This window comes from Xiphophorus hellerii, chromosome 16 (assembly GCF_003331165.1).
Source record: "Xiphophorus hellerii strain 12219 chromosome 16, Xiphophorus_hellerii-4.1, whole genome shotgun sequence".
NCBI classification, from domain to species: Eukaryota; Metazoa; Chordata; class Actinopteri; order Cyprinodontiformes; family Poeciliidae; genus Xiphophorus; species Xiphophorus hellerii.
This window is the reverse complement of record NC_045687.1, coordinates 13,452,370-13,468,071: the sequence shown is the minus strand read 5'-3', so window position 1 is coordinate 13,468,071 and position 15,702 is coordinate 13,452,370. Positions and strand designations below refer to the sequence as shown.

The 15,702-nt window shown below is 38.6% G+C and overlaps 1 protein-coding gene across 4 annotated transcripts in view; it reads right to left on the bottom strand.

The window, feature by feature from the left end:
- Positions 1-15,702, bottom strand: part of cep112 (centrosomal protein 112) — a 122,648-nt gene that overhangs the window by 39,438 nt on the left and 67,508 nt on the right. For 3 of the 4 annotated variants that reach the window (XR_004342347.1, XM_032586908.1, XM_032586909.1), the window contains one exon: positions 13,369-13,599. Coding sequence is in view for 3 of the 4 variants with exons in the window: in XM_032586908.1 (XP_032442799.1) it covers positions 13,369-13,599 (231 nt within the window). In the remaining variant the exon portion in view is untranslated. Of the gene's footprint in view, positions 1-1,097; positions 1,162-13,368; positions 13,600-15,702 lie in introns of all 4 variants that reach the window. The other variant, XM_032586910.1, reaches the window with a different exon arrangement.

Here is a 15,702-nt window from a genome sequence, read left to right as displayed (position 1 = left end):
ACAGTGAATTGATGTTAAGCGAGTGCTGATCTTCTGCCAACCATCAAGTTGTTTACAATGATCTAAGAAAAGAAGGTGTATCAATGTAGAATTGAGATTTCCAACTCTTATTTGAAAGGGCAGACTTCATTATTGTCCCATTTTCTTTGCTTGTAGGAAGCAAATGTTAAGAGTAGATATTTCAATGTCCAAAATCAAGAAGAAAAAAAAAACGCATGATAGAAACAAACAAGGCAGTAGGGAAAGTAGATAAGCTGCAGAAAAGGAATGTTATGCTTGGACCTCTAAATTAAAACATCTAGGTGTAACACAACAGCAAAGCAAGAAGAAACAAGCAATAAGAAAGTCTTCAGTTTGAACGCGAGTTCATAAAGTGCAGAATGTCAGTCACTGAGACAATCCGTGAACAATAGTTTTGTAAAGACAAGACAGTCATAAAAAGTAAAAACCATGACCTTCCTTCTGAAACTTTATGCAAAAAACCCCCCCACCTGTGGTCACTTCAGTTTTCCCTAGGTTGGTACATTCCCTAAAGCCACATTTACAATTGTTTCAAAAAGGACTCCAATGTTTTTTGCACAATGAGATATTTACGGTAAGAGTACTCACTTTGCCCATTTTTTATGTTTCTAATCAAGGCCATACTGATTCGATATATTCATGTTTTGTTAGAGAAACAATCCAATTTTTTTCAATTATAATATGTTATGCCTATAGATGGTGCATCAAAGGCTCTTTTTATACCAGTAAGATGTGTAATAAAATGGCTTATTATCAGCATTGAAAAACAAAGGCAAATACATCTTTTGATTTAGTTGTTAAATTATATAAAAAAGTGAACATTTCTTTAAATCACTAATAATTTATGGCTTTTTTCAATTTTAAGACAAACACTCTTTGTCATATCCTGAGAGTCCCTGACAGACAATTCATGAGCAAACACTGCTCCATTGAACACACCCCTCACAGCCATCAACACCTAAGCTGCGTTCGGCCTCTGCACCCAATCCAAACACTTCCTGACAAACACCGCCGTCCGCTCTGAACGGACACACCTGTCACCACGGATACACAGAGCCGTCACCAAGGACACGGACCTGTCTTCCTGCGCCAGGATTCTTTGAGTGGCGGCCCCGCTTGTCCCCAGAGGCCCTGCTGCACCTGATGAGAGCGGGGAGGACAAAGAAGGGTGTAGAAAAGAGGAGAAAAGGAACTGTGCATGTGGGAAAGGGGAGGTGCAAATGGGGCTCTTATTCCTTACATCTAATGTATTTGTTGTCTTCTTTGACTGTGGCAGCACTACAGCTTTACTGAATAAAATCAGGGTTGTCAGTTTGTAAGACAATTTTGCAGGACAATATTTCTTAACCGTTTCACTCAGACAGTAGCTTTGTTGTCTCGTTTACAGCAAAAAATAAGGCATAATGTGGATGAGGAGTCAAAGTTGTACCTCATCATCACCGCAGTTGGTTGTGAATTAATAAGATGTTTGCTGTACTGTAAATGACTTGGCTTCACATCTAAACACATTCACAGACACACTGCCATACTGACACGCAAACAGTCTCAGATGTTTCATAAAAACATAAAGAGGCAGCTACTAAACTATTCCCTTTACTTACAGACACCCAAGGGAAGGCAGCAGAAAGCACTGTACAACATCAAGCATTATAGAGCCGAGCCTTGAAATACACATTAAGAAATGGCTGAAAGTAGACTGAGATGTAGATGGAACATGTGAGGAAAATAAAAAAGGCCCCGCTGGACTGCGAAAAACAAAGCTAAATTAAAAGTCCAGCCATATGTGTGCGAGTCTGTAAGAATTTTCAAAGAGTCTACCTGTGCCCTGCCAAAGGCATTTTTGTGCTGAAGGCACTTTGAGGCTGTATCAGGCTCTTCAATCGCCTCTTAATCCTAGCGGTGTGGAGTGCAGCTGCTTTGAAGTATGAGTGTGTGTACAGACACCTTGTGGATGTGTGTGCGTGTTAAAGAGAGTGGAAGTAGATCTGAAGGCAAGGCATGCACCGCTTACCAGAACTTAATTAATAATCTGCAGTGGGAGCCAGGCCAAACACACACACATACGCACCCCCTCACCCCCCAGACAAAAGGACACTCAACACAAAGACTGGGACAGGAGTGGCAGAAGGCAGAGTGACAACTTTCTCTAACACGCTTAAAGACACACAAGTCACAGTTGCTCAAACACAGATAATGGACAAACAGAAAGCCTGACTTTGATCTATAGCTATTTAGAAATACATGCTTGCTCAAGGTGTGCATTCCAGGAACACTCCATTGAATCGCTGCTAAAAGCAGGGAAGAATTTTTCTGTAGTGTTGACTCTGGTGGTGGACTTCATGAAAAAACACACACACACACAAAAAAGTATATCTAGAAGAACTTGCTTATACTTGGCTTTTTTTGCCAAGTGTGTCTAATCTTTAATTTCTAATTGATTAGTTTTTACTGTGACTTAAAGATAAACTCTAAAAACATAACAGAAACTCTAAAAACATAAGAGGGTTATTTTCTTTAGTACAGAAAATTGTACTAAAGACCCCTCACAGAGAGAATGTACGTGATGCGATCTCATTACAATCGTTATGTGTGCAAGTCACTCCCAGAAAGTCTTCTTCACAATGATTATCTATATTGCGAGTATTAAATCACTAAAAAAAAAGAGCTAAGGGAAACAAAAGTGCTGGCAGAGCAAAACTAATTTTTTCCACACTTGTTCAAAAACGTAAGAAACTCAACCCTAAACTTAATCAGCATCCAAATTTTTTACATTTATTTATACATCCTTTATTGCTTTTTTACAATATGAAAATGAGTTACAGATTAAAAAGACTTTTTGTATCAGGTCCAGAGGAAACCTGACATTAGCAGAGATTCTGGCATGTAAACTATAAGGATGTCTCAATCCAATCTCAGACACCTACAAACAATCAGAGCTCTAGATCAAACTCAACTAAAGATCCGTCTTACTGGTCTACTATCTGTCATTTTGGTTCCTCTGTACTTATAGCCATTTTTTTTTTTTAGAAATTGTTAATTGTCTGGAAATTTTTATGTGTGCCACTTGCAAAATGGTATTCCAGGCAAGACAAGGAATACAATACATCAAAATAAACTAAAAATAATTAAGCTGGCAGTTCAACAAACTGAACAAAAGTCAACAGGAGCAAAACATGATCCATATGTCAAGTAGGAGACACTGAAAACAAAGATAAAGTTATACTTGCTCTAGGTGACAAAAGCAGCTTTTTAATTGAGTTTATCTTGTGCTGGAGCTGCAAAACCTATAAAGACTGGTTTTAAAGATTAACTCCATAATTACAACATTTTTATTGAACTGTGTGACCAGGAATTTGTACCAGTTTTCTGATCCTGTAATGGTATTGAAATTTGATTTTAAAAAAAAGTTTGACAGATACATTATGCTTACTTATTATTGTTTATGTATTTCAATAGGGATATTGCACATTGAAAATGTGTCACTGTTAATTATAAAGGCTATTTTTCATCTGTAGCCTCTCAAGGAGCCATCAATATTAATACAATATTTTGAGTACGTCTTCATTTTTGCTATCTTTGTGACATATACAGAACAATTAACATTAACCATGTACAACATGGCATATTGAAGAATCACATGTGACTGAGTCACATGTGATTCAAACAGTCACTGTTGCATTCTTCAACATGGCATATTGCCATGGCATAACATGGCAACAGTATGAGGATGGAAAAAAAATATCTTGCTAACTCAAACTAGCTTCCACCTCCTTTCCAAAAGAGGTGGAAAGGATCTAAACTTCTAAGCAATCAACTCAAACAGTCACATGTGTTAAATCCCTGTTGAGAACTAAAAGCCAGAGACTTTTTCTGCAAAGATTTTGCTCTACAGGTTTACAATCATGTAGCTACGCAGCATTCTGGAGCAGAGAACAGGCAAAACTGGTTCAATATTGTTCCTCGACATGTTATTATCAAGTGTGCCAATACCTGGGGCATTGTCTTAAGATAACAATAATACTAATTACTACAAGTTCAGATTGCTGATTAATAGGTTTCACTCTGACAGTAATAAAACTATAGCTCAGGATCAATGCAATTTACTCTCCAGGAAACATGTTACCTTTTAACATGATCAAATTCAAAAAAGGGTGACCACTTTTTTGTGATATTAATAGTGTGAATCCATCAAATACATCTGTGCTTTTGTTACTGCATAAAGATCTAAAGCCAGCTAAATCCCGTTTCTCCAGGAAACGTTTAGTGGATTCCAGTATGTGAACATATTCGGCTGGGATTGTAAAAGGCTGACCCCTGTCACGAAACACTGATGGGTTATATGTATACACACCTGCATAATATACAAAGCTGATTACCAAGGTTAAAGGTCATTTTCACACCTGGAAACTCATGCTTCAATGCTGAATTTCTGCCAAACTATAAAATGTCTGCATATTCGCACATAATCCTTCCAATAACTCATAGAAATGTACCTTAAAAGTTCTTGATCGTTGCAGTTTTGCTGCCAAAGGTTCTGTAATTTCATTCGGTTTTATTTACAACCCAGTTTTATTCACAAAGTCAAAAAGGCCACAATGTGTCATAAAACACACTCTTAATTGGTGTTGTTTCACCCTGGTTACAACAAGCTGCATGTTGTATACTAGAGATTTGATTTATGTTGTTAGTCTTTGTAAAACCATAAAAAACTCAGGCTTAAAAAGGTAATTTTCTGTGCTCCACCAAACGTTTCCAGTGGCAGCTGTGTTTGTAAGCGCTGAAAATGGCTCTCTGTTCACCGCACACGTCTCTCGTAACGATTTGAGTTCAATCTGCTTGCGAGGAAGAGCTGGGGAGATGTTATTTACTCGTTTGTCTGTAATCATCGCCGTCTTTGCCCGTGCATCTTTCAGACTCTGTGCAAGTGAGGGGAGTTGGTGCTGTAATGACAAGAGGCTTTATTTTGCATTTCACAGTTTGCCATCAATGCCTGTCAGTAGTGATTTGCTTCATGCATGCTGCTCAGTGTCAGTGCTTCATCGTGAGTACAGAAATAATGCATCACGAACACAAGCAGGAGTACACGGATAAACATACATCAAATGCTCCAACACATAGCAAATGTTCAGTGATTATACAGCGCTACTTCTTGTTGTCAGAAAACCAATTAAACCCATTTCCATCAGAGTGAAAGGACGTGAAATCTAACCCGCACTACAAGGTCAAGGGAGAAATTATGATAGATGCATTAAATGCTGCTGAATCAGATGTTTAAACACAAGCAGGTGGTCAAACATTTAAAAATATGTCACAGTCAGGCTTTCTGGTAAACCATATGCAGTATTTTTATTCAAACAACCAATGAATGATGACTTGAGCCTGATGATATTGAGGGTATCTGGTTTTCAGAGCAGGTCGACCTCACTTTCTATCCATTTATATCCCCATCCCGGCTTTGATCAGTAACAGTCCTGATGTTCAGATGCAGGCTGCATTTGAGAGGAATTTGGAAGTCAACGCAAAAAAAAAAAAAAAAAAAAAAGCATCATGTCCCAGTTAAAACTCCACTTCAAACCAAAGTGTAATCTGTAGCGTGCAACATGATGGGAGCTGCCTGACGCCATGTCTTAATGCGATTGAGAAAGTGTGTCGCTTCCCTCCCTCCTCTTGGATGACTTCAAAAAGTGAGCAAGGGAGCTGTAATGTTTTTTTTTTTTTGGGACAGCAGAGCTTTTACTCTAACTCTTTCATCTGCTGGCTGACTCACTCTCTACTTCTCCCTTTCTTTTTCTCTGCCGTTGGGCTGTATTGGCGTGCCGAACAGACAAATAGGCTGACGTAGGTCTGAGCATGCGTACATGTACAAAAATGCACAACACAACATACATTTAGACATAAAGACCTAATAATATACATTTACGCCCCAAAATCAGATTCTGCGCTTTGCCTCCTCTGTTTTATTGTCTCACAGTAAGTCTGTCAGGGTAAGCTGAATGTGGGCCCTCTTTGATCATCCCCCAGCCAATGTTTTTCTCCTCTTCGTCTAATCCATGACCGACTGAATAATATGATTTGGTGTATCTCCAAATGGCAGGGGACCAAACTATTAAGTCAGCTGTGGCAAAGACATACCTATGACGACAATGACAACAACCTCGTACCACCACCTTCTGGCTGAAGGAGTGAATGTCTCAGGGGGGTCAGGATCAAAGCTGAATGGATTAATTTGGATGTTAATGACATAAACATCACTTTAGTTTAAGATTCTGGATCCTGACTTGTCACTACAAAGACATGTTAGCATTTAAGACAATAAACTGTGTGACACAGATATATGTAAATGGGGTAGGCACAGTTTTAGAGACTTTGTGAGAAAGTCCATAGAAAGAGCTCTAGGAAACTTTTAGGTTTCTACATCAAGAACCCTTTTTCAGTAAGTATGAGTTTTCTGGGGCCATAATGAAAATATTGTCAACACTTGTCAGTTTACACTTTTATAGGGAGTTTGGAGTAATTTGACAAATGTGTAAGAGTACCCACTGTAAACAATTATTGGTTATATTTTAATTCACTGAAGAGAAGCCAGTCTCTCACAGTTCTGTATGGCAGTAAAAACACAAGATCAAGAGTTCAGGCTAATTGTGTTCTGCAGGGATAAAGGTTCAGTGTAATGTAATGGAATCAACTCTTAACGGTCCTGACCTTTATGTTTGATCCAGACCAAGTTACAGAGTATAAAACCAAAAGAAGCAAACAAAAGGAGGCTCTACTTCACAATAATGCCCAAATTTGTGTTGTTTTTGTCAGATCAAAGTGAAATGAGCTGCTGGAGGCTCATAATGAGCAGGATTTACTTATAAAAATGCAAACACTTCTTTTGAGTGATGGCATAAAAATATGGGTGTATCATCTTTCAAGACTTTGTTGTGCCAAGCCATATTTATTATTACAGTAATACCTTTGAGAATGAAATTTTATTTTTTAATTTATTCAGCACTGAATGAAGTGTGGTGAACATCATGTCCATGTTGGTCTTAAGATAAAGCTAGCATAAGGACACAAAGCCTTAAGATGTTGATGGCAAAATAAAAATCCATTGAATTTTTTTTAAGTGGAAGAATTTGGTTCGAATTCAGGATTTGGTGATACATTAGGTGTTCTACAACATTATCATAAGGCAAAGTGATATCAATCATCACATTACTGTGAAAGACAACAAACAAAAGAGGCAGTGATGTGCAAAGTTGTACCAAATATTTATTAAATTCGGAGGAGAAAGTCACAGATTCCAACATCTTAATAGAACCGTTTGTTCTCATCTGAAAATCAGTACTCAAACTGTCTTGGGTGGTCTGATCAAACGTGTGCCGGTTTAAATATGCACAAAAACCCAAAATGGTCAAAGCACATTAAAATCCAATCTGTCAAACCGCATTAAAAGAAAGTGTCAGTGAGTTGTGGATGCACTCATGGAAAACTGTGTGAAAGCTGAGGCATCTCAGGTCACTTAGAACAAAAGTCATAAACAAACGGTTTCCCTGAAGCAAACAGCCAACAGGATGTTTTAAAATCTCTGCCCAAGTCGATAAACCAAGAGCTTGCTGCAATCCGCTCATCCAGCTTTTTATGGTTAAAAACTTTGTTCTTGGAAGTCAAATTCTAAAACAAATTTTTAGATATACGTCTTCCATACATATAACCTAAAAACAACCAGGTATTATGAACAGAAGACACACATGATTTAATCTAATGTTGAAACACACATTTAATCTGAAATAGATGTAAAAGTTTTATGTCTGCAGGAAGTTAACGGTAGAACAAAACCAAAATCACAAGCGGTGGTGAAAGTTTGTCAAATTTCTTAAAAAGTCCTCTCTGCCTGAAATTCAAAGCTCTTGCCCCACATATAGGATATGGTAACATGTGGAAGAAAACAAATCAGCTTCAAGGATGAAGCTTTTAAACTTTTCCTATTTAGAGTAAAAATGGTATGGGCCATGTCACAATGAGACTAAATTCTTCTTTCACATGAAAATGTTCCGATGGGATACATCACAAAGGACTCTAGTAAGCATTAAAGAGTTACGGTCAAACTATACCACGGTTTAAAAAAAAATGATGGCAACAAAACTGCTGTAATTCTGAGATGGCATCTCATTAGTGAGATTTAGCAACAATAAGAACTGCTGGTTCTTCTCTGTTTTACATCAATTAGATCCAGTGTGAAACCAGAGTGTTATTATTCAAGGTTTTCATACCATTAAAATTTCATACCTGCCACAAGCCAACACATGTGAGACTGAGAAAGGAAGATTTGGTTACTCAAAGCCAAAAAAACAGCTTTGTCACTTGCTGACGTTTTGCCACCAGGTTTTTTTTTGTGAAATTCCCACAACGCCCTTGATCTCAAGTAAAATTAGGCACAGGCACATTTTCTCACATTTCAGGATAAATCAGAAACTGCTCTTGTGATTATTTTTGTCATCTGTCACTGAGTGCAATACTTACAAATATACAAGGCGACGTATCGGCAATTAAATTCCATGAAAATTGGGGGTCTTTTTAGGTAACTATTAGTGCGACACATGCACTCGATGAATACTCACAAGCACGCAGGCTTGCATTGACACGAACACACACAAAGTCATACGCAAACATCTCAGTTTTTTTTTCTTCCATATAATCTCCTCTGGCAGTTCAAAGAGCCATCCTCCCCAGACTAAAAGCAAATATGAACTCATGGTTCCAGACGTTATTCATTTCCTCAAACCTGAAGCCTCTTGATCTTTTGTCTCACATTATCTCACCTCTCCAGCGTGAACACAAATTGTACTGCTGTGTTGCACAAGGAAGTTTTAGTCTACCAGCAAAACTCTGAGACACTTACTGCAAACATCTACTCTCCTTAATATGCCACGGAAAGTATGCAAAGTGTGAATTTATACATTTATACAAGATGAGAATTGCTTCCAAACTGCCTAGCTCAGATTTGTGGTGAAGACCAGCTTCTGACAACCACCTGATGTTCTGAGCTTTGCCACAACTTAAAGAGGGTGGTGAGGATATAGGGGAAGACATAAAGATGAAGGGTGGAGGTGTGCAGCAGAGAAAGAAAGTTAGATAAGGAGGTGGTGTGGGTGAAAGGCAAGATTCTTGCTCACTGTAGCCTAGAGATGAGGCGTTTTTATCAGGCACAGAGGCAGTCTCACAGTCCCCTCATTGCAGCATGGGTGATTGAGAGGTCTGAGGTTGTGTGTACTCATTCTCACCCCAGAACATATGCGCACACACACTCGGATACACACCAACAAAGATAAACTTCAATAGTGTCGCAACTTTCCCTCAGCCTGCCTCCATCAGTTTTCCCTCTCTGCTTTCTTTCCGGCGCAGATCAAATGTGCAGGACTATCTCTCAGTCTGGTCTTATTTCCTCTGATTCTTCTGGTTCTCATTATTTCATTCCAGCAGCTTTGACAGTATACTCCCAATAAGATCCACCACAACATCCAGCCCTTTTCTCTCCACTGCCTATCCCTTAAACTTGCGCGTCTTTGATGAGAATCCATTCATGGATTTAATGGATTTCTCCTGCTTTTTTTCCATCAAAATTTTGAAGATGTGTTTAGGAAAAAAGGAGGTGGGGGAAAGCTGCCCTGCTTCTACTTCTAAGAGGAAAGTGGACTGCATAGGACAGCATTTCTGTTGGCATCAAAAGACTGAGAATTTTTTAGCTTACAAAACAGGGCGTTCGAGTCAATATGGATCTGAGGCCCGACTGACTTCAGTCCTATGGGTGCAACGACAAAGTGAAAATTTTTCTTCGTTCATCTGAAGTCAAACTTGGAGAAAGATTAGAAAGTACAAAAGGCGGGGGGAATAAGATGGTCAAACCTTTGCAGAGGATTTTTTTTAGAAGCATCCTCTTTTAGTTGCCAAAAAAGGAGGGAGAACTCATTAATCTCGCTTATAAAAAGTGAAACTAGCACACAGTTGGTAGCGGTATCAGTCAGAGTTCAACACACGCCTGCACTGCTTTGAATCCTCTCCAGATTGCTCGACAACTGTGGCTTGTTTTTCCTTACGCACACAAAAAGATGTAAGAGAAGGAGATAAACTGAGTGTTTGCAACAAAACAGCTTTCAAGCACCTAAAGAAGAAAAGCTGGAGGCACTGTTTTTAGGATTTCTACCACATCAGTACCCTCGGTTCTGTGTGCCATATGGAGCCAAAATGGCGCCTCAGTGTTTTGGAGGTGCATGCATTCCGGAGCTAATGCTGTGCAGCTGATGTGGGATGGTGTCTAATGAAAAACGCTCTCTTTGAGGGGCCCTGTGGAAGGATTAGGTTCTGATCAGCATCACCTTAGGTCAGTTCCTGCTGGACTAGCAAAAGATTACGAGTGATTTTGCAATGTGGGTTGAGTTACGAAGGTGGAAAGAGGAATAATAAAAAACAAAAAGAAAGAAAGAAAGATCTGAAGATATAGAATGGCTGGTTTAAGTGTCCACACCCTTTGTATTATTTCATATTTTATCTGGCAGCAACCATAAAGTTCAATGTTTTTATGAGTGAAACAAAAGAAAAACGATTCACGCTTTTCAATATTTTTAACTAATAAAAAAATCTATCTTCATATATCTTCATCTATCTTATAATGGTCCAAAATGAAATCCACTGCAACCGAGTCTCAACTCCTGTGTTTAATTTATTCTCAAGATGAATAAAGCTGTTCTTTCAAGACCCAGCTGAAAAGCAAAGAGCATCAGGGAGAGCAAAGATGCCCACCAGGCAGGTCAGGGATAAAAATAAGACGTTTAAAGCAGGATGGGTTTACACCAATATCCCCAGTTTTGGGAATCCCAAAGAGAACTGATCAATCCAAAAATAATTAGAAATGGACACAGGCAGCCACCTGAACTGACTGGCCAGGTAGAAAGAGCATTACAAAAAAAAAAGGTCACAGTTTGGACAAGTACGTGTGCAAGCCAGTGTAATAAAAGTACTTACAAGATTTCCAAAATTCTATAAAGCTAGTTTTCAGCTTGTGCAAATGTAAATGCAAACTGAAGAAGCATCAATAACAAATACAACAGTTGCAAAAAAAGTCTATTAGTAATTAAGAATTTTTTTTTCTTTTCATTTGATTTAAACATCTAAATAAGGTATATCATCGACACATTTTTTTTCCTGAAAGCCTGTTGGAGGCACATCTTTCAGGAGAAGGTTGCATTCTGTCAACTCACCAGAAGGGGGGGACTAGTCTGGTTGCATAAAATATCATGTGGTATTGCAGAAAATTAACTCGACAAATTTAATCTGTAGTTTTGAAGTAGAATGATTTACGATCATTTTACTTTTTTGGATTGACTAAATCGACCGAAAAATAAAAATAAAAAAATCAACTTTAGCAGTGTGCCGTAATTGTTACCTCAATTGTTCATATGCACAAAACAGACAAAGATTGGGAATTGTTGCATTGAGATTACTTGAAATGTACAGATTGGCCTTGTACACAGCTATAGAAGAAGTCTTGTGAAATGTCTGGTGCACATGCAGCATAATTTTGCAGATGAGTATGAATGGATGAACTTGCAAAACAGAATGTAAAATTACACACTTAGAGCATGAAGATAAAAATACTGCTAGCTACAGCTCAAAACAAACACCCCCCCCCCCACACACACACACATTTAAAAAACAGTATTTGCAATCACAAAGATCCACACTGTGTTGCTGGGTGTGTTGTAAATATTACATTTAAAACCTTTGATTTCTGAAACTTTGACTGAGAACAAACTTAAAGTTGGGGAAATAGACTGAAAGAAGGACAAACATTTGAATAATGCACACACATTAACACATGTAAACAATAATGTATAGAATCAAAGAGTAAGGTTTAGCACTTGAAGTGCAACGTAGACATGGGATATTTCTACATGCTATGTGGTAGTGAAGGCAACCATTTTGGGTTAAAGCTGTTGATCTCCCAGGTTCCTGCTGCAGTAGCAGATTGATGTTAGATGAAAATCTTAGTAGAATTTATCATATCTCCAGAATAGAAAGTCTTAATTTAGTCACATTCAATTGTTTTTTTCCTGCTTAGTTGCCGTCTCTAGCTCCTTCAGATTCACATCAACCCTGACCAGTTTCTGTCTCTGCTGAAGAATCAAAACCCCTAGCATGATGATACCAACATCATGCCTCTTCACCAAAGGATGGTGGGTTCAGAATTTTATAGGTTAGCCAAAACCTTTTATTTTTGACCTCATTTCAATAGAGTAACTTTCTCCACAATCTTGCCGTGTCCCTTGCTTGGCTTTTGATAAATATCAAACAATATTTATTATGTTGTTTTATGTTGTTGTTTTTCTTCTTCTATGAAGAAGTTTTTCTGCCCCTATGAAAGTTTGTTGCCCCAAACTTTCATAGGGGCAACAAATGACTAATAGGTAACCCTGTTGACAGGATTTTCAAACTGAGCTATGAATCACTGCAGCTCCTCCAAACTTACAATGGGTCACCTGTCTTCTTCTCTATTGGATGTTCCTCTTGACAAGTCTGTCACTTTAGTTGTAAAGACATTCTGTGGTAGGTTTGAATTTGTCCCACAGTCCTCTCATTTTCAGATGCTGGATTGAACATTGCTCTCTGAGATCTTCAAAACTTGGGATATAGTTTTATAACCTAAATCTGCCTAACCTAAAGTGTTTCTGCAACTAACTCCCTGATCTGTCTACTGTGTTTCTATGTCTTCATGACTCAATTTGTTCCCTAATGTTCTTCAACAAACCTCTAAAGCAAAGGTGGGTAACTCCAGTTTTCAAGGGCCAGTATGATTGAACTCCTCAATGTGTACTTGGTCAAACATACCTAATTAAAGTCGCAGAATAATCTGAGAATATAATCCTGTTATTATTTGATTCTTTATTATATTCACTTTGAAATGCCTTGCTGCTGAAATGTGCTATACAAATAAAATTTGATTGACTGATTGATTGATTCTGGTGCGTTGGAGCATGACCATATCTAAAAGTTGCAGGACAGCGCCAAGTTGCCATCCCATTTTCTAAAGCCTTTATTGAACAGCTGGATCTACACTGAGATTAAATCACACACAGGTGAACTCTATTGACCAATCAGACATCTTGATAAGGAAACTGACTTCAATGAATTTTATTTGCGGACATGACCCCCAAAGCGGTTGAGCACAAATGCGTGACACCTCATTTTGTAAAAAAAAAAAAAAAAAATCGACAATTTCCCTTCCACTCCACTACTTGAACTACTTCCAATAAAACATACTAAGAACTTACAACAGAATTCACCCATATCTCATCCCCTATTTACCTTCTCCAGATTGGCGTCCATCTCCTGTTGGTGGCTCTTCTTCAGATCGTTGGCCATCCGTTCCATGTCGGAGCGCAGCTGCTGCATCGCCGCCTCCTTAGCGTGGGTCGCTTTTTGCCTCTCCTCCTCCTGAAGCAGCACCATCTCGGCCAGCTTTTGCTTGTGCTGCTCATGGGCCTGCTGGAGCTCATCATGTAGAGTTGACACTTGGGCCTCCAAATCAGAAACTGTCTGTAGATTGACATAAAAATGCATTGGGAGGAGGAAAAGTTATTAGACTTTGTATATTTTTTCCTACTTAGCAGGTCAGGAATGAAAATGCATAAAAGTTCTTAAATTTTTATGCATTTTGCAAGGTAGATAGTCTTTCTGAACATTTAGTTGATTTATTGATTTAAATGAAAGGGTAATGTCTAAGAATAGAGGTGGGCTGATGGAAAGAGATAATTGGATACAGTATCAGAGAGAAGGAGTCTCTGTGGAAATTCAAGCTTTTGTATTGTACTATGCATGGATGTGGGTGGTGGCCTCTGCAATGAACTCCTCACTTTAACTCCCCCCTTTCAAACCACTCAGCTTTGACTTTTCTCAGTAGAGCACGTTTAATAGTGTTGCCAGTGAGAGTTAACATAACATAGCGGAAATGCTAATAAGCACAAGTGAGTGCAAAGACTGCAAAAATAAACTGCTCAAACGTGTGCAGTGGGAGCCAGATCTTTGCAGTTTGGAAAATGTCAAAAATAAAGATAAAAAAAACCAAAAACATCACATGATTAAGAGGATGGAGACTGTTTTGAAGGTGATGTGGCAGAGAAAACATTTGCAATGACAATATTTGTTCTTATAAGGAACATGGACCCTTAATATTTAGCTAGAGTATGTACTCAAAGTAATTGTACTACATCAGGGTAAATGTAGGATTCAGCAAGTCAAATTTAAGACTTTTTAAGGACTTTTAATGTCACCTTGAATGAAATTTAAGACAGAAAAATCTAAAAATAAATGTACAGGAAGGTTGGGGGATCCTGCTGTATTACAATCAGATATTTTTGCACAGAATGAACCTAGCCTCGTATGGGTTGACAATAGAAACTAGAAAAACAAAATTTCTGAAGAAATTTAGCCGGGGCCTGCCAAGGCGCGCCCGTCGGGCTTGGGCCCGGCGTCGTCACGCCACAAATTGGCGTCGACGCTAAAGAACGCCGCAACGTAATCAGTGGCACGCGGAGAACCACAAGAACGTTAAGCGAGGCGGACGTGCACCATTCAGTACGATTTAAAATGTTGTCAAGGCTTTTATTTTGGAAGTTTTGTTAAACTTCATTTCAAAGGGCCAAACTAATCCCATGCGTAATAGTCCTTGGGTTAAAATAGTTATATAATGCTCAAAACACAAGTAGCTGATGTAAAAATATTCAAGGCTTTTATTTTGAAATTTTCAGTATGCTTAATTTTAAAGTTCCAAACTAATCCCATGTGTAACAGTGCTTTGGATGAAAAAGTCACATAAAGCCAAAAACAGCAATTACGTCATGTAAAATATTCAAGGCTTTTATTTTGAAATTTTCAGTATGCTTAATTTTAAAGTTCCAAAATAATCCCATGTGTAACAGTTACTGAGTTAAATCAGTTATATACAGCCCATAGCAGCAGGTAGTTCTAAAGGCCAGTTCTCAGTCCTGATCTGTTTCAACTGAGGATAGATAGAACTACAATGATGCGTATTTGTAGTCCAAATCAGCAGCCAACAGCCTCTTGAGTTCCGTTGCCATGGTAAATAATGGTCTCAGCAGGTGTGAGCTGTGAGTCATACATGCTCAAACACACAATTGTGTGTTTGAGCCAACACGGTTTACTGAAAAAAAGCATTGGAAACAAATCCTTCTTGTTCGGGAACCGTAATACATATTCGAAAAGCGTTTTGAGCGTATGAGAGGGCAATGTGTCTTCTGCGATAGTCCCGAGATTCATATCTGTACCTCACTCAGAGCATTTACAGTGATGAGAGAAAGAAATGTTGTGCCCAGATCTGAAATTCTATTCAAATACATGGGAGAGAGCCTCAGACAGCCTCAGAAAATCCTGTCGCATGACTTTGCTCTGAAGCACCGTGACAGAAAACCGTACGGTCTAGATAAATTTCGAAAACATTTTACCGGAGCAGACAGGCGTATCAATGTCAGGACCGATTGTGATACTAATCGTGCGATATTTGTGGGCGTGATGGCGATTTCAAAAATGATTTGGGCTGAAAAAGTTGTCTTCATCTCTCACTCTAAGCAGCCAGAGACGCACTCTAACTTTAGGAAAAATGAGAAACTTTGGGTCGCTTAG